The 24,947-nt window shown below is 37.1% G+C and overlaps 1 protein-coding gene across 3 annotated transcripts in view; it reads left to right on the plus strand.

Annotated features, from left to right (window-relative positions):
- The first annotated feature begins 3,067 nt into the window (after positions 1 to 3,067).
- The window catches only part of CD2AP (CD2 associated protein), a 150,760-nt gene continuing 128,880 nt past the window's right edge, over positions 3,068 to 24,947 (plus strand). For 2 of the 3 annotated variants that reach the window (XM_054556810.2, XM_024247848.3), the window contains exon 1: positions 3,068 to 4,078. In XM_054556810.2, the coding sequence (XP_054412785.1) occupies positions 4,075 to 4,078 (4 nt within the window). In that variant the 5' untranslated portion in view covers positions 3,068 to 4,074. 3 annotated transcript variants of the gene reach the window in all.

Consider the following 24,947-nt stretch of genomic DNA (forward strand, 5'->3'; position numbering starts at 1 on the left):
TGATCTCACAGTATAGGCATTCTGATTGAGGTTATTATTTCCTGCAATTGTTTTCTAAAGAATGATTTTTAAAATGCAGGTTATACATTGATGTAATTTGGGCTTAAGTTTACAGTAAATTAGCCAGGCCAAAACAAGGTAGCAGTAAGAAAACTTCCCAGGAAATCTAGTACTTTTGAATGAAAATAAAGAAACAAAAAATAATTAGTCACAAGATTTTAGCTAAATGAGTGCTTTAAAAATAATATAATTTAGTTAACATTTATTTTTCTTTAGCATAATCTTCTTGGTTATAATAGTTTTTACCAAAAGGAAAGAAGGCAGATGATTTTTTAAAATATAGATATCTTCAGATAAATTCCTAAGAAAACTTCAGGAAGAAATCATGGCAGTTTAGCATGAATTAGGTTGGTCTGAAATTGTGTCACTCACACAGAAACTGTAATGTTATCCTTGACGTCAGATCAATACGTTTAGTACTTGGCAGAAAAAAAGAAAGTGAATGATTAGAGTGGTGTTAGTCCGTTTGTACTGGAATACAAAGAAGAGTAAGGACAGATGGACAGAAACAAACCTAATCCAGTATAAAGGTAACAATAAAATAAAGGGAAAAGTAAAAGTAAAAGATAATTTGTTTTTAGATTAAAGGAATTTAAATTTAATATATGTGGTAAGTAGAAATTATCTTCTCACCATATTTTCTCTCATTCAACTAATAATTATTGCCAGGGAATGCAATGTTTTGAGCTGCGGATGGTGGTAGCCATATAAAAACGTATAAAACATACTGCCATACCTTGAAGGCCTCTTACAGCTGAGAAGGTAAGATTTAAAGGAGGAAAAGAGCTTAAAGGAATAATTAATAACTAATATTTGCATAGCATTCAAAAGTTTAGAAGTATTTTTACATACCATTTTGTAAGTTTAAAAGTAAATTGCTAGATTTCATTCTGTTAGAATTTCCTTTGTCTTTGTCTTTGGAAAACAACATTAAATTTGGGATTGCGATTACTTCTTAGCTTTACTTCAGTTTTCTCAACCATTCTTAGGGGTTCTGTTCCCTGATCCTTCCAATTTCTGTGATTCATCATTTCGTCCTTACCTCAATGGATAATGCCTCTGAATTTGCAAAGTGAATTTAACTTTTAAACTTGTAAAATACGTATGTTAATTATGGCAATAACTGATCCTAGAATTTTTTTTTGTTTTTTGTTTTTGAGACAGGGTCTCACTCTGTCATCCAGGCTGGATGGAGTGCAGTGGCAGGATCATAGTTCACTGCAGCCTCGACCTCCCTGGACTCAGGTGATCCTCTCACTTCAGCCTCCCAAGTAGTTGAGACCACAGGCCTGTGCCACCATACCTGGGCTAATTTTTGTAATTTTTTTTTTTTTTTTTGGTAGAGATAGAGTCTTGCTATGTTGCCCAGGCTGGTCTCAAACTCCTGGGTTCAAGTGCTCCTCCTCCCTTAGCCTCCCAAATTGCTGGGATTACAAGTGTGAAGATCCTGGAATTTCTAGGACAGAAATGATTGTAAATGGTTTATCATGTTGTCAGATCATGTGACCTGACTTCTCAGAAAAAATCTACCTTATCTGTGGCCTCCACTTCCTTATCATTCAATTGATAAAACCTTTAATCTGAATTTTCTATTATATATATATTCTGAATATGTAGTTATATATTATATATTCTATTATATATATTCTGAGATTATATTTTCAAAGATGCCCTTATTATCAAATCTGATAGTCTTTATTCCCCCTTCTGTTTTACTTAACTTCTTTTCCATTCTATTAATTGGCCTTTCTTCTTTAAATATTAAGGATTCTAGAGACCTAGAAATTTAGTCACTAGAAACTTAAGGTCTCTGGGCCTTGAATTTACTACCTATGTATGTGCTTCCAATAGCTTATATTTTTGTCTCCTTTCATGAATCCTTCTTAGCCCATCACCAGCCTCATTCTTCCAAATCGTAAATGGCCTTCCTTATGGGCTGCTTGAACCACACACATTTCTTAAAGGCTCAGAAATACTGTTTGCATATCCACCTCTATTCCTCAGTTCTAGGACTCCTCCAGACTGAATTATTGCCTTCCCCAAGCTTTCGTTCAACTCATACCTTCTCTTTACAGCTTGCTTTGCCCACAGTAATTTATTTTCCTTTAAATTCTCAAGCATTTGACCCTCTCTACCTCATACTGTTAATTAACTTTGTGTTCGTATCTCACCCCCCCAGAAGAACGCAAAGTCTCTCAGCATTAGCGCTGTACTTTAGCTTTTTTTTTTTTTTTTTTGGCTTGGTAGGGGACAACGAACATAATGCTCAACACATATTTGTTACCTAAAAAAGGCATATGTTCCATGATGTCAATGTAATCTTGTTTAGGTGAGTATATTCAACTTTTTTCTTTTCTCCTTTTTGGCTGCTGTTTGTGAGTTTGATCATTCTTGTTATAAAATTACCACATGGAACCTTTTGAGAAGGATTAGAAGAATTAAAAGATGGCAAAAGCAGGCCTATAGGAAATAGTGGTAATGGATACGTCCAAGGTTACTACTACGGGCCACTGTGCTCTGCATTGCAAGATTTGTTTCAACATAAGAAACTGAAGTTCAGCCACGTTAATTTATCCAAGGTCCCACAAAAAGTAAATGGCTGTGCTGAGTTTCAAGGACCCATGTCTGCCTGGTTCCAAAGGGCAAGTCAGTTTCAGTGCTGGATGACTGAGAATTACATAATTTCTTGAAAAAACACTAGGCACAATAGTTGGCGTTCCACAAACGCTCACACACACATCTGCCCTGGAATTGGGTCTACTTAAACAGCAGGGGGAAAGAAAGCTTGCTGAAATAATTATACTTCTTCGTAACTCCCAAGCTCATGTTTGACTGACTATAGTAATCCTATGCCCTCCTTCACATTGACGCTAGAAAATATGCCTGGCAATATTTCAAATCATGATGCCTATTTTTCTCTCGATCAAGTAACAACTTAAATTATACTTTAAAAAGAAAAAAAGAAAATTAGAAAGTTGCATTCAGCTGACAAGAGACTAAAGGAATCTGTGAAACAGAATTTATTTGATGCCTAGGTTTCTCCCCCACCCGACGAAGACCAAATGCTGCTGATCCGTAAGTAACTTCGCAAGGTAAACTGAGGGGCCTGGCAGCATCTGGGCCTCCCTTAAAGGTCGAAATCAAGCGCGCTCGCCCTCCTTCTGTCCGCCTTTTCCCTTTAAGGTCCTCGAGGCTGCTTCGCTGCAGAAAGTAACTCCGTGTCGTCGCCGCGGAAAGTGGGGCAACTTTGCCTATCAGCAGAAACCTTTTGATCCATCTGAGGCGACAAACCAGACCAAACGGCCGCCCAAGCTGTTCCGAGCCTCCGGGGGGAAAGCGAGCCCAAGCTTCTCTGCACCGCTTCCTCATCCGCTCGCTGCACCTGGACGCGGGCGGCGCGCGACCCCCGGCCGTGACGTCACCGCACCTGGCACCAGCCGGGGGGTCCGGGAGAGAGCCCGAAAGCGACGGGGCGGGGTGGGGCGGGGAGAACGAGGGCGTTCTCGCGAGATTTGCCTCCTCCCGGACCCGGCTCCCCGCACCTTCTCGGCCTCTGTCTGGGTCTCCACTTTAGTCTACGGTGTCGCCTTTTCTAACTGCGAGTGCTAAGGAAGAAGCGAGGGGCGGGCTCCGAGGCTGGGCGGGCACTCGGGGTTGGAGCCGAGGGCCTGGGCGAACCGGTGGGTCCCTCCCCACTGCGGGAGCGGCCAGGGTGGGAAAACCGCGGTCCGGGCGGGCGGGGGAGGGCCCTCCCGCCGCCGTGGCTCCTGCGGAGGCCAGGGGTGAGGAACTGTCGCCGCCTTTGCCTCTGCCTCGCGGGCCGCGCTGAAGAGACTGGTAGGAGAGCACAGCGGGCGGATGGAGGCGACTCTTCGCCCCGCCTAAGCTCAGGAGGGGCTAGCGCGGAGCGCGGGTCCCGCCTCCAGCCGCGGGAGCGGCCGCGCGAGCCACCGCAGGAGGAGGAGGAGGAGGAGGAGGAGCGGACGTCGGCTTCTCCCCGCGGGAGCCCCCAGCATGGGTAAGAGACTCGGGCCCTTCCCGCCGCCCGTCCGGACCTTCCAGACCCGGGAGGCTGTGCCCTTTCTCGGCCTTACGGGGAGGCGACGGCGGTCAGCCTCTGAGCGGCAGCACCCCACCCTCTTCATTCTCCCCACGGCCCCTTCTTGCCTTGCCTTCCACCTTGCTCTTCTCACGGAGAAACTGGTGGGAGAGCTCGCGGGTGCTTTCCCTCGCTCTCCCTTCTCCGCCTCTTTTCCTGTTCACCAGAAAGGTGCGGGATGGGGGGCGGGGGCGCCTGGCCACCTCTCCTAACCCCTTGCCCAGCTAAAATCGGACCTGACCTTCCCTCCCTTCCTCATCCCCTTGCTTCCCTCCCCCTCCTCGTGGGATGGGGGAGGGCGATCGAAAAACTTGATAAAGTAGCACTTTCAACTTCTTTATTTTCTGCGAGGCTTTGTATACGTTTAAGGAGAGAGATAAATTTGTTCAAAAACTTTTTTTTTTCCTGCTGAAACTCGCAAGGGGTGCCTCAAGGACAGGAAAGCTTGAGTATTTGTTTTACTCGGGTTCTACCTAGGCAAGTGTGTTGGCACCTAAGCATTCAGTGTGCTCCCGAGGACTGGGTTTGGACTTCAGTGTTGGATCCTTTGAGGAGCAGTTTCCTGTTTGGAGTTAAGACTTCCTTGCCGGAGGAGAGAAAAATACAAGGCCTTATATGTTATTTACTATGTGCTTTATAGTTTTGTTTGAAGTTAGGGAAGGCAGAATGTGTGGCAGTCCGGGTTGAGAAGGAGTTTTGTTAAGTGGTGTAACAATTTCTTTTGATAACAAAGTTCGGTGTGGGCTAGGCATTAACTCCCTCAATCCTTTAAAAATTAAAAGCAACTTAAAAAAGAATAGCTTAAAAAAAAAAAAACACCCTCTGTCTCTATAAGGCAGAGCGTGTTCTGTAAGAGTAAACCCAAGTTTGATTTTTGTAGAGCAAATCAGGAGGACCCTATCACTTTTTGCAGTTGAGAGTTGGTACTGCTTCATATCAACAAACCATCACCGAAATGAATAATTCATGTAACTAACAAATGATTTAGAAGCAGGACGAATACAGACTACTGCTGATGTGGCACCCTCTGTCCACACTTTGCTTTGTGGGGGATGTTTTGAGCATGTTGTTTATAGACACTCGCCTAGCTATCCTTTGTTTTCTTAGACTTTTCTAATTTTATGTTCCCTCCTCCACCTCCCTTCTTTCAGGTAACTTTTATACTCAGAAGTGCTCTTGAGCTCAAAAACAGTGAAATAAAACATTTGCTATTTGGAATTTTCAAATGAATTATTTTATAATTGATTAGTTGAGCTTGCAGGGCAATTGTGGGCATATTCTTTTAAGCATGAAATTATAAAATCACTTTAACTGCTTTGGATTAAGATAATACTAAAGTTAAATACACAGTTCTTTTCTGTCTTAAATGGGAATGGGATGCAGAATAAAATTAAACTTCTTTGGATGACCTGGGGATGCAATCTTGTTTTGCATATAGGGCTGTTGAGCTAAATTCTAAATAATATTTCTTCGCATTTTGAAATTATTTAAGTACTTTTTTTTTTTTTGCCTTGCTTTTGGTTGTGCTTGTAACTGATTAGTGTCCCCCATCATCTTTCCTTTTCTAATTTTTTTATAGAAGTGTGGAAATCATCTTCAGGTTTGTGATTCTGCATAGGGGAAAAATCAGTAGGCCGTTACTTAGTGTGTGAGGTCGTCTGTGGAGAAAAGTAAATGTGTACCAATACTTGGACATTGGAATACCTATTTTGATTGTCCAGAGGCTTTTTCTTTGTGATTTATTTGTTGTGTTCTGTTTAGGTGAGTTTTCATATAGACTTGGATATCAATGTTGGTATACTCTCGACTACTTAGAATGTGTTTTGAGGGTATATTACTGAGGGCATTTGTGGTTAAGTTTTTGTAAAGTGTTTGTGAAACATTTCCATATCAATATATATATTCTTTAAGTTTATTGGTCATGTAATAATAAAATTCCCAAGTTCACTTAAAGGGAGTTTGCTCTTTAATATAAATCTCATTTATTTGGTTTTACCAGCCATCCTTTTTTCTTATGATTTTAGATGCAGCCTAAAATATTTACATGATATTTTATCTAATTTATCACAAAATGAAAAAATCTGAAATTTTTTTTGTGTGTAAGATAACTTGGATGCCTATTAAATGGTGGTTCTTAAGCTTAGGTGGTACAGCTAGAGAGTTAAAAGCATGGGCTCTGGACGGAGACTACTTGAGGTCAAATTCTCTTCTCCCTACTGGCTGTGTGACTGAGCACATTATTTCTCTGTGCTTCAGTTTCTTAATCTATAAATGGAATAAAATATCAGCCTCATAGGTTGTTAGGAGGATTGAATGAGTTACTACTTGTAAAGGGCTTAGAACACTGCCAGTGCTGGTGGTGGTGATTTGCATTTTCAAATGATTTCCCTAATTCTTGTACCAACTTGGAAAAAAAAAAAAAATCTCAATTTTTGACCTTTGTTAGAAGTAGGATATTTTCTTTAAATAAAGGACCAATGGGATGAGATGATTTTGCACTGAGGCAGAAATTGAATTTTATGTGATATAACCTTACAGAAACCACATAGATACTTTTTTCAATGTTGGATGTACTGAGGGAAAGTCCATTATTGGTAAGAACTTCAGTTGCTTAGGAAAAACTCTTAAGTGGGATGACTACTAGTAGACTTATTTGAATTTTATGTTTTTAGTGTCTACATTTGTTAAATGTGATAAAATGCCTATTGAGAAATTTGAGGTATTCTGTGTGAAAGAATTTGGGAAGAGCTCTAGGGAGACAGATAGGCAATGCTTATTTTTCTTATTCCAAAAATACAGATTGGCATTTTGGAGCAGAATTAGGCAGAAAGCAAATGGCACAAAGTGTCAGAGCGTTTCTAGAGCACAAAAAAGGAATATTTGTGAATTTTTATTTTTGGAAGAGTAAGCAGATTTCTAAGGGAAGAATTTGTCTTTAATAATTTTAGATAAGGCGGTGAACTTTTTAGTTTGTTTTATAGGCTCACGTATATAAAACATATCAGTCATGTGGTGGTGGGGTTTTTTTTTTTTTTTTTGGTGACAGAGTTTTGCTCTGTTGCCCAGGCTGGAGTGCTGTGGTACGATCTCGGCTCACTGCAACCTCCGCCTCCTGGGTTCAAGCGATTCTCCTGTCTCATCCTCCTGAGTAGCTGGGATTACAGGTGTGTGCCACCATGCCCAGCTAATTTTTGCATTTTTAGTAGAGACAGGGTTTCACCATGTTGGTCAGGCTGGTCTTGAACTCCTGACCTCATGTGATCTGCCCGCCTCGGCCTCCCAAAGTGCTGGGATTATAGGCGTGAGCCACCGCACCTGGCCTCGTGGTGGTTTTAATAGACAAATTTGTGGTTGGTTTAGATGATATATGCACTTCTATAATAGAGTGATTTCTTTATGTTACTTTGTTGTACTGTTTGGAGAAAATATTTTTAAAATTTTTATTTATATGTTATTTATTTACTTATTTGTAGAGACAGGGTCTTGCTCTGTTACCCAGGTTGGAGTTCAGTGGCATGATCATAGCTCACTGCAGCCTCAAACTCTTGCCTCTGCTTCCCAAGTAGCCAGGGCTACAGGTGCGCACTACCACCTCTGGCCTAGTTAAAAAATTTTTTGTAGATACAGGCTCTTCCTGTCTTGCCCAGGCTAGTCTCAAACTCTTGGCCTCAAGCAGTTCACCTGCTTTGGCCTCCCAAAGTGCTGGGATTGCAGCCGTACCACTGTACCTGGCTTGGATAAAATCTTAGTTCATACAGATAAGTAGTTGCAAGTGGAAATTGCATGCTAATGGTTCACCTTTCTGTATCAGGATTTACTTCAATTAAACTACAGAGCATGAAAAAATAATATTAGGAAATTTTTGTTTCAAAGTTGAATCACTGGCAAATGTAATAATTCTTTTCCTTATTTAAGTACTCATCAGATATTTTTTGAGGTTTCAAAATTTGAGTAGTTTAAATTTTGTAAAATCACATTAAGGCTGAAAATTCACATTTATAGTATTTTATAGTTTCCTATAGAAATTAGCTGGAAGTTTGCTTTTTTTTTTTTTTTTTTTTTTGAGATGGAGTCTTGCTCTGTCGCCCAGGCTGGAGTGCAGTGGCGCGATCTCGGCTCACTGCAACCTCCACCTCCCAGGTTCAAGCAAGTCTCCTGCCTCAGCCTCCCAAGTAGCTGGGACTACAGGCACGTGCCACCATGCCTGGCTAATTTTTTGTATTTTTAGTGGAGATGGGGTTTCACCGTGTTAGCCAGAATGGTCTCAAAATCCTGACCTTGTAATCTGCCCCCCTCAGCCTTCCAAAGTACTGGGATTATAGGCGTGAGCCACCTCGCCCAGTGTGTATCTTTCTAATTGAGGGGTTTGCAAACTAAAATGACATCATATTAACTAAAATCTAATTTTTAAGGCATTTAAAATAAATAGAAAACTCAAAGTGCTTCATTTTTATTTATTCATAATTCAAATCTGTCAGATAATCCTCTGTCAGAGAATATCTTCCCCTGTTATTAAATATATTTTGAATGATAAAAATGCTTACTTTAATGTATATAAAAAATTGTTGTCATTGTGTCAAGGGCTTGCAGCTAGGTAGAGAAAGAAGTATAATGATTATTCATTTGGGTGAGAATTGGGTGGGGCTGCAGACCTGTTTCTTAGGTAAACTGATGAAGTAAGTTGTGAAAGATCTGAAAGTTTTCAGATTTTACGTTCAGAAAAGAAAGAGCAAGTAAAAACTAGTAAGATGTGATTGAAATTTAGGTAAATTGGGTAATCATTATGATGGAGCTGTTACTGCTTAGTTGTAGCATTTGATATCTGACTGCTAATCAGATTTAACACAAGCAGGATTTGGGGACCAAATTATCTCAGCAGTCAGGCAGTCAGTCTTTCTAGATGGGGGAGGCGACAGAACACTAGTTTGAGAAATCTGGATGGAGGTCTATATGTGCCTGCAGTCAGTTTGTCAGCATCAGGGATATGTTTGGCAAAGTGCAGTGTGTACATGTATGTGGAGCAGGCCTTTGGGAGTGGTATGGTGGCTGGTAGCAGGCACTAGGTAGAGATTCAAACTGGCATCTTGGGGGAAAAGGGAGGAAACGGGGTCTGGCAGTAGGCCTTGAAAACCTAGCCACAGGGAAACAAAATGAGACAGGGTCCAGATTTTTTATTGGAGAAATACAAGGTGGGTATTTGCAGGAACAAAAGTGAACTTAGTTATTGGAATTATTTAGGATGAACCAAGAGGTAATAACAAGACACTGAGCCCCTAAGCTTATATATTTTCTGTCCTGGGACTACATTAGTAGTCTACATTAGTAGCTGAATCTGTAAGTGTGGTATGAGTAGTCCAGAATTACTGGGGTGAAATGGGATCTTCTCTCTAAATGCTGGAGGATATTCCCTGGGTATAGATTGCCACCCCCTCTGTTTATTTGGTCCCAGGGATTTGATGTGCCTGTTTTTTTTTTTTTTTTTGCTCCTGTCTCTTTTTCACCTAGGTTCCTTTTCCTTTTATACCCAATGTGAAGCAGATTACAAAACCTCAGCATATCCTTCTGTTTCAGAAACAAGTACACAATCCTTCAGGGTGTTAAGCAGTTATAACTGCAAATATAATAAATGGCCAAGTAAGGCACAAGAAACTTGAAAGTATTAGTAATTATCAGTCTCTTGGTTTCACTGAAGTGGTGCTTGGCTAGTTATTAGAAAGACCTTTTTTGTTGTTGCTTTTTAAATTTTTTTTTGGTAGTGTGTACCTGTCTTTGGCAATACTCCCTCATAGTCCTCCCAGCTTTTATTTATTTTGGCTTACGTTAGGTAGCTCTTTAGACAGTAGCTCACAGTAGAGACATTTATTATGTCTCTTAAACAGATAAAATTTTACTAGGACTTCACTAATCTGAGACCGTGCTGTACTCATTTTTGAATCGTAACCTTGGTTTTAACCACAAATGAAGTAGGCATTTTCCTTCTGGGCTCCTAAATGTTTTCTTCTTTGGACTAAACTTGATATTACCTCATTTTTTTGGTTATGTTTTGGTTTTTGTTTCTGAAGGTCTCAGGTTCCTAGATGTTCTACACTCTTTTCCTGACCATTTTCATTGAACCCTATTTGATTTACTGAAAGCATATTTACTAATTGTTTGCACTTAAAGGTGCTTTTATCCTAGAATAAACAATGCTTTTAAAACAATTCACTATTCTAAATTGATACTGGCTTAAGATGTTCCTGTGTCAGGTAGTGTTATGGATTTTTTCTTTCCTAGAACCTGTCCTTTCCAGTGGCTGCAGTAGACTTGTATTTTATAATCTTTCCAATATTATGTAGCTTGTTAAACTTCCCATCATGATCTTGTTCAGTTTCTCAACTCATTTGCAAAAGAGAGATGACTAGCATGGGAGCCTGGATTCCAGTATCTGTTTTAGTGCCTTATTAGTGCCTCTTAGCTTAGGTTCTTTTTGATGATTCAGCATCCAGATAATTCCAAGGGAGTGACTGTAATCATTAGGGGTTTCTAGTAGAATGCAATCATGAGCCCCTTAGGAATGTTTTGGTCAATAATAAACCACATATAGGGTGGTGGTCCCCTAAGATTATAATGAAGCTGGAAAATTCCTCTTCCTTAGTGAGTTGTAGCCATCCCACTGTAGTAGTGCAGCGCATTACTCACTGTGTTTGTGATGATGCTGGTGTCAAGAAACCCGCACTACCAGTTGTATAAAAGTATAGCACATACATACATTTATATGTAGTGCATATATTGATAATAAATGGCTGTGTTACTGGCTTATGTATTTACTATACTATGTTTTTTAATTGTTATTTTACAGAGTACATCTTCTACTTATTAAAATAAGTTAACTGTAAAACATCCTCAGGCAGGTCCTTCAGGGGGTATTCCAGAAAAAGGCATTGTTATCGTAGGTGATGACAGCCCTACGCACGTTTTTTACCAGTAGGATGAAATATGGAGATGGAAGACAGTGATATTGATGATCCTGATCTTTGCAGGCCTAGGCTAATGTGTGTTTGTGTCTTATAAGAAAAAGGATTAAAAAAGAAAGAATTTTTAAATGGAAAAAAGCTTATAGAATATGAATATAAAGAAAGAAAATATTTTTGTACAACTATACAATGTGTTGGTGTTGTAAACTAAATGTTATTACAAAAAAGTAAAGTTTATAAAGTAAAAAAGTTACAGTAAGCTAAGGTTAATTTTGAAAGAAAATCAGAAAGAAAGAAATAAAAAAATGTAGTTAGCTTTAGTGAATGGTGTTTATAAAATCTATAGTAGTGTATACTAATGTCCTAGGCCTTCACATTTGCTCACCACTCACTGACTCACCCAGTGCCACTTCCAGTCCTGTAATCTCTATTCATGGTAGGTACAACCTATGTAGGTGTACCATTTTTATTACTTATACTGTATTTTTACTATACCTTTTTTATGTTTAAATATACAGATACTTAACCATTGTGATACAGTTGCCTACAGTATTGAGTACAATAGCATGCTGTACAGTTTTGTAGCCTAGGAGCAATAGGCTATACCCTATAGCTTAGGCGTGTAGTGGGCTGTACCATCTAGGTTTAAGTATACTCTATGATGTTCAGACATGGACCAAATTGCCTAATGACACATTTCCTAAGATGCATCCCCATTGTTAAGTGATGCATAACTGCACTTTTAAGTGTGGTGATAGTTACAGTTAACACCAATATTAAGAAAAAGGGCCTGTCACAAGGTCACATCATCAAGCAAAGAAGCTGCTGGTGAGAGATTAATCAAGAAATATTTTCCTTAATGTGAGGAATGTGATTAATGTCATGTTAAATGCTTGGGGGTTTAGGATAAATAAAAGCTTTGGTGCCTTGAGTAGTTTACAAGTGTTAAGGATTGGGCATATTATTAGAATCACATTTTTGCTTTAAACTTCTCACAATCCCTGGGTTCTGACATAAATGCTTCTGCCTGTCCCTCACTCCAGTTTTTGATGAATGTCATGAATGTGTTGGGATGGCTTATGTGATAGGAATAAGACAACATAATAACAATGAAAGTTAGTATGTGAATCCATTAGAAAAATAAACGAGAGAGAGAGTATAGGGTCAATGTCAGAAATGTTAAAATGTAATAGGAGAAGCATATGGAATATTAGAATATAGATTTCTGCACTGAAGGAAATGGGATTTATTCATCTCTCATTAGTTTGACCAGTGATGATATACTGAGTACTGGCAGTAGCTAAGGTATTTTTTCCTTCACTTCTGGCAAAGAGTCTTTAGAATGAAGCAAGCCTTCTCTTGAGCTAATCCTTTGAGATGTGTACTTTTACCTGAAATATTAAAACTGTCTTATCCTTCTTACTGTCCTATCAGTGTTCCAGTACTGAAGAGGCTGGGAATTTACCTAACATCTAGACTGACTTTAAAAATGTCATTCCTGGAGTATTTATCAGGATTATTGTAATAATAAAGGGCCAAAGTGTTTTGGATTATAAATGTAGAAGCTCATATACTGTATTTGTAAAATTGAGACTACATAGTCTTGGTTGGAGTGTTTTTGGGAGACATTTAAAGTTGGTCTTTCAAATGTATATACTATTCTCTAGGGATTTTCTCATTCTTTGTGTTAGAAACAGCTTTCGGTTTATTTAGAAGTACGTTCTCATGAGATCCAAGTTTTGCATTAAACTTTAATTAAAAATTCCTGTTGTGCTGTAGCAGGTTGCAGTCTGATGAGTATCTTGCCTGACTGTTTTGGTGTATGTGTGGGCATTTGTGCACAGCCATTTAAGAGGAAGAATTCATTTTTTACTTACCTACTAATTTGGCCATTCTTAACAAACATATTTTAGGAAGCAGATCAAAACAATTTTTTTAATGATGAAAATAAATTTGTTAAATTTTCAGAATGAGTGTCAATTGGAAATAAAAGGCTGTGTTTCAAATCTCAAGGTAGACCTTTTTTCTCACAAAATTATTCTAAATTCCTATATAGATTATATATTACAAAACGTAGTTAAACTTACACTTAGAACTTCATAGTTTAAAACTTAAATAAAAACTTCTTGGCCAGGCACGGTGGCTGACGCCTGTAATCCCAGCACTTTGGGAGGCTGAGGCGGGCACATCACAAGGTCAGGAGATCGAGACCATCCTGGCTAACACGGAGAAACCCCGTCTCTACTAAAAATACAAAAAATTAGCCGGGCATGGTGGTGGGCGCCTGTAGTCCCAGCTACTCGGGAGGCTGAGGCAGGAGAATGGCGTGAACCCGGGAGGTGGAGCTTGCAGTGAGCTGAGATCGTGCCACTGCACTCCAGCCTGGGCGACAGAGTGAGACTGTCTCAAAACAAACAAACAAACAAAAACAAAACAAAACAAAACTTCTTTGTTATTCTCTTAGTGTGTAAATGACCTTACTTGATGTGAGCTCATTGATGCTGGAGACTATATCACTTATTTTATTGTATTTACAAAATTTAACACTTGTATTGACTAGCAGAAAATTAGGAGCCTGCTATGTATCCACTAAGTCTGATTCAATAATACTTTAATTTGGAGTAATTGGGTAGAGAGGGCCAACCTAACAATACAAAATTTAAATATATTGAAATATGTCCACCTCAAACAGACTAATAGGTTGTTACCTAATGAAATTCCTGTTTCAAGATAATGGATGAGTTTTTTTTTTTTTTTTTTTAAGAAATAAACTCTTTAATCCTTTCTGTGTGGTTCATTGAAGCTCTTAAGTCCCTTTAATAGAGAATCAATAATCAGGGATGTTAAGCATCATGTCAGGTGAATCTGCTGATTACCTACTCCGTGTGTATAAATAAAGGGAAAGTTTGGCAGAGAGAGACATTTCTGTATGAGTCTCCAATTTAACATGTTAAACACATTTAGGCATAAAGGCTTAATTTTTAGCTTAAAGAGTTCGTTCAAAATAACTTAATGTTTGAACTGTAAAATTATAAAATCTTTAAGGTAGATGTTGTGAAGCAAGTATACGTATATATTCTTTGAGACATACTGAGTTAAGTTATATATATGTAATTTTAAATTTTCTAGTAGCCACATTTAAAAAGGAACATGTGAAATTAATTTTAATACTATTTTGAATGTATGTTGGGGTAAAGAAAGTACATTATTTCATAATGTATTCAGTATAAAAAGTTATTAATGAGATAGCTTACATTTTTTCTTATATATGAAAGAAATCTTGAAATCTGATGTATATTTTACATTTATATGACATTTCAGTTTGGACTAGCCACATTTCAAGTGCTCAATATTTTTTGATTATAAGAATTTACTGAGGCAGGAGGATTGCTTGAGACCAGGAGTTTGAGACCGGCATGGGCAACAAAGCAAGACTCCATCTCTACCAAAAAAAAAAAAAAAAAGAGATAGCCGGGTGTGGTGGCATGCACCTGTAGTCCCAGCTACTTGGGAGGCTGAGGTGAGAGCATTACTTGAGCCTGGAAGGTCAAGGCTACAGTGAGCCATGGTTGTGCCATTGCACTCCAGCCTGTGCAACGAAACTTTGTTTCTTAAAAAAAAAATTAAGAATTTAGGTTTTTGTTTTTTGTATGTGTTTACTTTGGGTGGATGCTTAGAACCATGGAGAAACTCAAATGATTACTTCTGAATTTTTAATGATTCTTACTGCTGTTGTTCTTACAAGTTCTTGTAGTTGTCTATATAACTTAATTGTGTTTTAAAAATCTTTAGTTGGTCCTCAGGTAGTGAGTTATCTCGATTGCTTAGTCAGTTACAGATTGAACTTCTTTTTTCTACTCTTCCCTGCTTTTCATGACTGCACTCAACTAGTTTTTTTTTTGTTTTTTTTTTTTGAGAAGTCTCACTCTTGTCCTCCAGGCTGGAGTGCAGTGACATGATCTCGGCACACTGCAACCTCCACCTCCTGGGTTCAAGCGATTCTCTTGCCTCAGCCTCCCGAGTAGCTGGGATTACAGGCACCCGCTACCACGCCCGGCTAATTTTTGTATTTTTTTTTTTTTTTTTTAGTAGAGATGGGGTTTCATTATGTTGGCCAGGCTGGTTTCGAACTCCTGACCTCAGGTGATCCGCCCGCCTCGGCCTCCCAAAGTGCTGGGATTACAGGCATGAGCCACCGTGCCCGGCTGCACTCGACTAGTTTTTTAAAAAATAAAGTTCTGTTTGGAAACTGAGGGAAGTTCTTACGTGGCAACTTCCCATTTTTTGGTAATTTTAAAATTCATTTTTAGTTGATACTTAGTTACTAGCATTTAGGCAATTCTTACTATGCTAGGCTGAATGTACAGAGCATTCAGTTCCCCACAAGAATATGAGGTAACACATTAGTCTTCCCATTCTTCAGGTTCAGGAAATGAAGTTAGAAGTATTGTTACTTGTCCAAGTCAGAGGTAAGATGTGGAGGAGACAGAATCAATCTTTCGTTAGTCTGATTTTAAAGCTCGTCCTCTTAATTATATCTTAAAACATTTTGAGAAGGAAGATTGTTGAGTTAAACAGAGCAAGTAATAAGACCTTCAGACTCTCCTAGTGTGGTTTAAAAAATAAAGAAATTTAAATATTTATCTTCTAAAAACTGTGGATTGGTATTCATTTAACTATTTTCTCTAAAAAGACTTTTTTTTTTTTAAGGAACAGGGTCTTGCTCTGTTGCCTAGGCTGGAGTATAGTGGTACTATCATAGTTCACTGCAACCTTGACCTCCTGGGGTCAAGTAATCCTTCCACCTTAGTCTCCTGAGTAGCTGGGACTAAGGCATTTGCCATCATGCCTGGCTAATTTAAAAAAAATAAACAAAAACTGTGGACATAGGGTCTTGCCATATTGCCCAGGCTGGTCTTGAACTCTTGGGCTTCAAGCAGTCCTCTTACCTGGGCCTCTCAAAGTGCTGGGTTTACAGGCATGAGCCACCATGCCTGGCCTCTTAAGAAACTTTTAACAAATTTTAACTGTTACACATTGGTCTTTTACTTACATACCCAAAAGTTTTCCTAGGGTTGTTTTTTGGTGAGTTCTATAAAACTTTATGATGGCTATTCATATGGTATTTTTTTTGATCTGGCTTGAAACATGCTTAAAAATAATTTCTAGTGTTTTCTTGAAGTTAATAGTGGGAATAAAGATGAAGAATGAGAATATTTAATTGAATTTTCCAACTTGTTTGCTCTTTAGATTTTTGTATGTTTTTTGTTTTTAAGATTTATTATTTTAGGACAAGTCATTAATCACATGTACATGGTAATTTCTTTGTTTTTAGAACTGTCTCAGGTAGTCAGTCTTTGAGATAAAAATCTTTTTTGTTTTTTAAACTTTGATTAAGGTTTTTTTTTGTGTAGATATCTGTCACTTATTCTAATTTAGTAACATTAGGAAGAATATAATACTGTGTAAAAATTTCCTTATATCAAATTTCCTTCTCTTTTTCTCTTTGGATATGTGCTAAGAGTGTATTGTACTATGCAAACCTTTGTATGCTATTTGGAGTACAAAGAGGAAGGGTGGGTTTTGCGTGCAATTTGTTCACTGTCTTAAGAATGACTAGATTCACTGAGCAAGGTAATTAACTGCTCTAAGTTTAATCTATAAATGAATAAACCTCTCCTAGAGTTACTGTGAGAACTGAATAAGGGTAACACATGTATTTAATACAATGCTAGATGCACAGTATCAATTAGTGTCAGTCTACTATATCACTACTACAGATGGTGGATTATGACTTTTATCTATATGAAATATCTTTATGTGGTTTAAGAACAACGATGATAAATTATGGGCATTCCGCCAGGCCAATAAATGCACATCCTACATGTTGCTTTAAAAAAAAAAAAAAAAAAAAAAAAAAAAGAATGACTAGATTTACTTATCTCTGTTGAAAAATATGTAAGAAATGCTGCTTATCATTCCATATTTAACAAGCTTGAGAAAATAAATGACGGAATTTCTAATATATAATTAAAAGGACTTTAGGATGATATTGTGCTTTTTATTAGTAGTATTTTGACTAATGGATCTGGTACCTAACTTTAGAGGACTTAAATAATGAAATGTTATTAGTTAATGACATTAAGCAATGCTAATCAGTTTTGCATTTCTCTATTTATGGTAAAGAATGAATATTTCGTTCTGGGAATAATTTATGGTAAAGCCTTTTGGTTTGTGGTCAGAAATACTTAGCCCTGGGAATAAAAAGTAAATACATATATTTCTTTCTTCCTGATATATGTGTGTGTGTGTGTGTGTGTGTGTGTGTGTAATATATATAAAATCAGGAAATAGGTGGAACTATTAAAGTATTTTCATCATATTCCTACTACTTTGAGAGTAAAGCTTGTAATTTTTTATCTTATACTGAAATATATTTTTGTTAATTTTTGTGTAATTTTTAATATTTTGTCATCTGCTATAATAAAGGTTAACAACTCAATAGTATACTGTGATCAGTGGTATAGTATAGAGAAGGTTAATTTGACAGACTCAATTAGATGCCATTGTGATATTTATCTGTATCATGTTGACCAGAATTAAAAGTAAACATTCTGTAGTCAGTGCCCGTACAACTTATGCCTATTTGGAATTTGTGTAAATTGTTTATTTTTTTGAAGTGATTTTTTATTGTCAAAATAATGCATATTTATTAAAGCAGACTAGTAGAAAATCTTTTATAATATTGCCACCAATATTTTTGCATGTAATAATTTAAAAAAATTATGGATTTTAAGATTTTTAAGCTTGATCTTCAGATATCCTTTTTGTTTAAATACTGATTTTTCTTAAAAAAAAGTTATTAGCAACTAGTAAACCCATTAAAAGAATACCTCACCAGCACCCCCAAACAGAACCAAGTTAAGCAAAACTTTTTTCTTTTTAGGTAAGGATTAAGTTCTTAGAGTTTGCTGTACTTCATTTTAAGTAATGTACTTTACTTTCTTTTACCTGTTTTCAGTCGAGATTTCCTTTTTTTGGTTCTTATAAATGCTTTTAATTCATTGTGTTGTTTGTTGCAAGTATTTACTGTCTGTTTCCAGTTTAGTTACTTTGCAACTTTGACCATTTTACTTTAAGTTTAGAAATTTCTCCTCTCTACGCAGTTTTGTTACTAATTTCTATCATAATCCCTTCAAGCTGCTATGACAAAATGCCTTAGACTAGGTAATTTATGAACAACAGAAATTTATTGCTCACAGGCTGGAAAGTCCAGGATCTAGGCACTGGCAAATTTGGTGTCTAGTGAGGAAAGTTCAAAGATGGTGCCTTCTTGGTACATGGAAGGCTGGGCTTGGTGGCTCACACCTGTAATCTTTTTTTTTTTTTTTTTGAGATAGGGTCTTGCTCTGTTGCCCAGGCTGGAGTGCAAATGTGTGATTGTAGCTCACTGCAACCTCGAACTCCTGGGTTCAAGTGATCCTCCCTCGTTAGGCTCCCAAGTAGCTAGGACTATAGGTGCTGCCCCACACACCTATTGTTATTTTTTGTAGAGATAGCATCTTGCTATGTTGCCCAGGCTGGCCTTGAACTCCTGGCCTCAGGTTATCCTCCCGCCTGGGATTACAGGTGTGAGCTACTGTGCCTAGCCTCTATGTATACATTCTTGTTTATGGTTTTTGCTTATTATTGTTTTAATGAATGTAAGATCTGTAGAGATACTTTGTCTTTTATTCCTGATATTAGTAATCTGGGCCTTCTGTTTTTCCCCTTGGTCATTCTTTCTAGAGATTTATTGATTTTATTGATGTTTTCAAATAACAGTTTTTGGTTGCATTATTTTTTTTCCATTTTTCTGTTTTCTCTGAGTGTTTTATATGATTCAATTTTATGTCCTCTTTTAACATTCAATTATACTTAATTTTTATTTGTAGTGCTTGCCCTAGAATTTGCAATATACATTTATAACTAATGTTAAATTCAGCTTCAAATAACACTGCAACACTTCATGTGTTGTGCTGGTACCAGAGTATTCCTTATCCCTCTTGTCCTTAAGACATTCATTAATTTCACCTATTCATATGCTATAATCATGCAATACATTGTTACTATTATGACTTTTAAGCAGTTATCTTTTAGATCAATTAAGAATAAAAAAAGTATTTTGTTTTATCTTCATTTATTCCTTCTATGCTCCTTCTTCATATTGATTTGAGTTTCTGACCTGTATAATTTTCATTTTCTCTGAAGAACTTCCTTTAACATGTCTTTTGTGTTGGGTCTGTTGGCAGTGAATTCTTGTTTTTGTTTGAAAAAGTCTTTATTTCTCTTTCCCTTTGAAGAATAATTTTACTAGATACAGGTTTCTAGGTTGGTGTTTTTTTTTTTTTCCAATGCTTTAAATATTTTATTCCATCCTTTCTTGCCTTCATGTTTTCTGATGAGAAGCCTGCTGTAATTCTTATCCTTGTTCCTCAATAAGTAGGGTGATATTTTGTGATGGTTTCTTTAAAGGTTTTCTCTGCCTTTGATTTTCTTCCACTGAATGTGATACGTCTAGGTGTATGTAGTTTTTTTTGTTTGTATCCTAATTTTGTTCTCTTAGTTTTCCGGATGTGTGGTTTGGTGTACCTTACTATTTTTGGAAAATTCTCAGCCATTATTATTTCATACATTCTGCTGTGTTTCCTCATCTTCTTCTGGAATTCCAATTATGTGTGTTTATACCTCTTGAAGTTTTTCACAGTTCTTGGATATTCTGTCCTGGGATTTTTTTGTTTTTTATAATTCTTTTTCTCTTTGCATTTCAGTTTGGAAAATTTCTTTTGACCTCTCTTCGAGCTTACTGATTCTTTCTTTGGCTATGTATAGTCTACTGATGAATGCATCAGTGTTGTTGATTATTTGTTACAGTGTTTTTGATTTCCAGCTTTTCCTTCTGTTTCTTTTCTAGAGATTCTATGTCCTTACCATATCCATTTTTTTCTTGCATGTTGTCTGCTTTTTATATTATCACCCTTAGCATATTAATCATAGTTATTTTAAATTTCCTGTCAGATAACTAAAAAAAAAGTGTTGTATCTGAGTCTGGTTCAGATGCTTGCTTTGTCTCTTTAGACTTGCTTTTTCTTGCCTTCTTAGCATGACTTGAAATTTTTTGAAGGCTGGATATGTCATATTAGGTAATAGGAACTGCAGTAGTTAAATCGTTTGTGTGAGGATTTATATTTATCTGCCTAGGAGTTGGATTGTGTTTAATATTTGCTCTAGCTGTAGGTGTCAGAGGGTTCACATTCGTGTAGTGTCTTTGTTTTTGTCTTCCTTGCTTTCTTTGGGTTTCCCTAAGAACTCTTTCTCAGATAGAATCTGCATCTTGCAGCTTTTTCATCTGTAAATACGGGAGCCTCACTGATGTGGTGGTAGCATGTGGGAGAGGGGAAATATACTATAATCTTAATTATTAAATCTCTGTTTTTTAGTGGATCGATGTCCTGGAGCTGTGGAGTGGACTTAAATCAGGGAAATTCCCATTCCTAAGTGGTATAAAGTCCCTGACAGTCTTTCCCCTGGAGTGTAGGCCTTTGTTACAGAGAATACTCAGGTTGTATTTCGCAGTGGTTACTTTTCTTTTCCTCTTTGCCAGAACTATAAGGGGATCCTTCCTGGCTCTTTACTATGAGAATCTGGCAGTACCATAAAACCCACAAAAGTGTGGGGACTCCCCCATAGGACAGCATTCCCCTAGAAGTTTCCCACTTTCATGCTATTCCACAGTCAGCCTCCAGCAAGTCATCAAAATTACCATGTAAGTGTTTGTACTGGATTGAATTTTTATCCCCAAAAAAGGTATGTCTGAGTCTTAGCCCTTCATATGTGTAAATGTTACATTATTTAGAAATAGTTGGCTGGGCATGGTGGCTCACGCCTGTTGTAATCTCAGTACTTTGGGAGGCCAAATTGGAGGATCACTTGAGCCAAGGAGTTCGAGACAAGTCTGGGCAATATAATGAGACCATGTCTCTACAAAAAAATTTCAAAAAATTAGCCATGCATGGTGGTGCACCCCTATAGTCCCAGCTACTCAGGAGAGTGAGATGGGAGGATCACTTGAACCTGGGAGGTGGAGGTTGCAGTGAGCGGAAATTACTCCACTGCACTCCAGCCTGGGTGACAGAGTAAGACTTTGCGTCAAAAAAAGAGAGAGGGAAATAGTCTTTTCAGATGTGATTAAGGATTTAGAGATGAAGAAATTCTTAATAAATTGAATGATTGGTGTCCTTGGAAAAGAGTAAGGAGAGGGTGAGACTTGAGATGGAGACATAACAGTGGAACAATCATGTCAAGATGGAGGTAGAGGTTGGAGTTATGTAAGCAAAGGAACGCTAAAAATTGCTGGCAGCCACCAGAAGCCAGATAGGAGCATGGAGTGATTCTTCAGAGTCTCCAGAAAGAACTAACCCTGCTGATACCTTGATTTTGCCCTCTCGCCTCCCGAAAGAGGAGAATAAATTTCTCTTCTTTCAAGCTACCCACTTTGTGATGGTTTTTTACAACTGCTGTAGGAGACTAATAGTGTTCCTGCTAATTTATGGTTCCAGCAGCTTCTACTCTAGGTAATAAATAGATCTCGTCCATGACTCTCTGGCTTTACCTGCCTCCTCTCTGTATCTTTAGGTGGTAGTTTGCTCTGTGTCAATTTTCTAATGGATCCAAGGAAATTAATTGATTTTCAGTTGGTTTAGCCTTTTTCTTGTAAGGGTGGGAGTGATGACTTTAAAGCTTTTTACTTGTTGGAGCTGAAACTGCCAGTCAAGTATTTTAAAAATTTGTTTGTTCTTTCTCCCCACAATTTTTGGCGTTTTTATGCTTTTTCTGTTATTTTAGTGATCACTACATGCATTCTCAACTTACAAAAACCTGATGTTAATAACTTTACTCTCTTATACCATACAAGGATCTTGGAACAGTTTTAACTCCCAACTTTGTTACTGGTTCTGTTATTTTAATTTTTCTGTATTTTTAATTTCCTATATGATGTTACTGTTTTTATTCATTCGGTGTTTGTATACCTGTATACTTACCACTTCTTTTGTTTTTCATTTCTTTTCTACATTGCTGATACTTCATATTTAATCTTTTTCCTTTCCTTTGCTCTTCTCAGAGAACATCCATCAGAGTTTTCTTTTTGTGTAGCAAAGTCCCACTTCTGGTTTGTCAGAAGTGTCTTTATTTTTTCTTCTTTTTTTAAGGATATTTTCTCGGGTATGGAGAGTTTAAGATTTGTAGGTATTTTCTTTGCACACATTTAAGATACTAATCTGCTGCCTTCTGGCTTCCATCGTTGTTGCTAAGTCACCCATTAGTCTAAATGTTGCTTCTTTGATAACCTTTGTTTTAAGATTTTCTTTCCTCTTTGTCTTTCACTTTTTGCAGTTTAATATTACAAACTTAATTATGAATAACTTTGAAAGAGCAGGGAATTTAACCCTATTTACCATATGGCATTTTCTCTAAGGGAAATAAAATAGATTTTCTTTGACTTAGTGAACTTCTTAATTATCACACATATATGCAGTTATGTGGTGCTATAAACATTTTTGCTGTAATATTGAACAAACCACTTTAATATTTACTGCTTAAAAGTCTTATCAAAGTAATTCCTGCACGTGATATACAAATATAAAAAATATTAAATGACTTACAAACACTATTTCCTGGCCTCATTGTTCTCTGCTTCTATTCTCATTCTCCATAGGGAAACCACTGTCTAAATCTATGTCTTTTAATGTTTTGGCTTTCATATTTCTAAATAATTAGTTTCTGTTGTTGATTTTGGTTTATTTTTAACTTGAAAATATTTAGCTTGCTTATTTATAATCTCACATTTTCTCTTTATCCGAACATAGTAAGGGTTTATACTTTTATTTCTTTTTCTAGCAACTAATAGTGTATTTGTGGACTTAGCACTTTGTATGATAATGGTATTTGTCCCTTTATTCTTTCCTTTACCAACCTCCCTCTCTCAATTCTTTTTCAGAATTATTATCCTTTATAATATGAAGGCTGTTAACATTTCTCTTTTGTTCTACAACCATAATTTAGGCCTTTTGTTTTGCTATACAATAATTTGATTGTCAAAGTTAAAATAATTACTTTCACATTATTATGACCATGTAGTGTTTTTTTTTTTTTACTGTGAAGCCAAGTAGTACATGTGATTATATTTTTCCTTTCCCCTTTTTGCTTTCCCCATTTTCCTTTCCTTTCCTTTTCCTTCTTTTTTCCTTTCCTTCCCTTCCTTTTTTTCCCCTTTCCTTTCTCTTTTCCTGTTCCCGTTCCCTTTTTTCCTTTTTCCTTTCCTTTCCTTTCCCTTCCCTTCTCTTTCCCTGTCACCTTCCCTTTTTCCTTTCCTTTCTGTCCTTCCTGTCTTGATCTGTTGCCCAGGCTGGAGTGCAGTGGTGCGATCTCTGCTCATTGCAGCCTCCACCTTCTGGACTCAAGCCATTCTCTCACTCAAGCCATCCTCTCACTTCAGCTTCCCCAGTAGCTGGGACTATAGGTGCGTTATCATTACTCCTGACTATATTTTTTTGGTATTTTTTGTAGAGATGGGGTTGCCATGTTGCCCAGGCTGGTCTTGAACTCCTGGGCTCAAGAGATCCACCCACCTCAACCTCCCAAAGTGTTGGGATTACAGGTGTGAGCTGCAACTGCACCCGGACAATTATATTTTCAGCATTGTACAGTTCTTTGCCTTTCCAAAAGTTTCTAATCGTCTTTAGTTTTTTGTCCTTAACTGACTTTCTTGTCTCTCTGAGTTCCAGATTTGTAAGGATAGCATACAGTTTCACAGTTAGTACCCCATGCTGCTTTTCTCTCAGATACCGCCTAGAACTTTTTGTCTCCTGTTTAGTATAGACTGTTTGTTCCTTAGATTTGTTGCGTAGCTGCAAATTTAGTACTTATTTTATTCTGAGTTTGGTGCCACTATTTCTTGGATTTCATGTCTTCCTCTGTTTTGGTTTATATTTTAATTTTGCTGGATAACATTATGTAATTTCATATGTGAGAGTTAATTTTCTTTATTGTTGCATGTGTGAAAATGTTATATATCCTATGCTTGCCTGCTGATTTGGCAGAGTATGCAATTAATTTTCCTTCAATACTTCAGTGACTTTTAATTTTTCTTTTTCTAGAATCCAGTATTGCCAATGAGAAGTGTTCCAAGATGATTCTCAATCTTTTGTAGATGAAATTTTTATTTCCTGTCAGAAAGCTTTCTAGGATCGTTTATTGTTATTATGAAATTGCACCGAATATGAATATGTTTTAAAATTTGTTCATTTCATTGGATTCTCGCAGACCTGTTTCCATTTGAAGATTGTTTTAGGATTATTTTCTTGTATTATTTCATGGTTAATTCCCCATTTTTTTCTCCTTGAATTTCTGTTAATTGGGTGTTGGATTGATTGTGCCTTTTCCTTATTTTCATCTTTTTCTTTGTGCCTTTGTTTTACCTGTTTTGGAACATTTTCTTGGATTTATCTCTACCTCTTCAAAAAACAGTAAGATACTTTGGAAGACATAAACTTTAAAAACTTTTTAATTTTCTCACTTCTTATTTTATAGCATTCTGTTCTTTTAGAAACTTTACATCTCTTGAGGATATACATTTGTGTGTGTATTTTAACTTTTTAATTTTGAAACAATCACGAAGTTGTAGAAATGTTAGATGTATAGTACAAATAATTTTTTTCCTAACTGATATCTTTCATCCAAGTATTTTAGTGTGTATTTTTAATAAACCAGGACCATATCACAATACAACCATAACA

Source organism: Pongo abelii, chromosome 5 (genome assembly GCF_028885655.2).
Source record: "Pongo abelii isolate AG06213 chromosome 5, NHGRI_mPonAbe1-v2.0_pri, whole genome shotgun sequence".
NCBI classification, from domain to species: Eukaryota; Metazoa; Chordata; class Mammalia; order Primates; family Hominidae; genus Pongo; species Pongo abelii.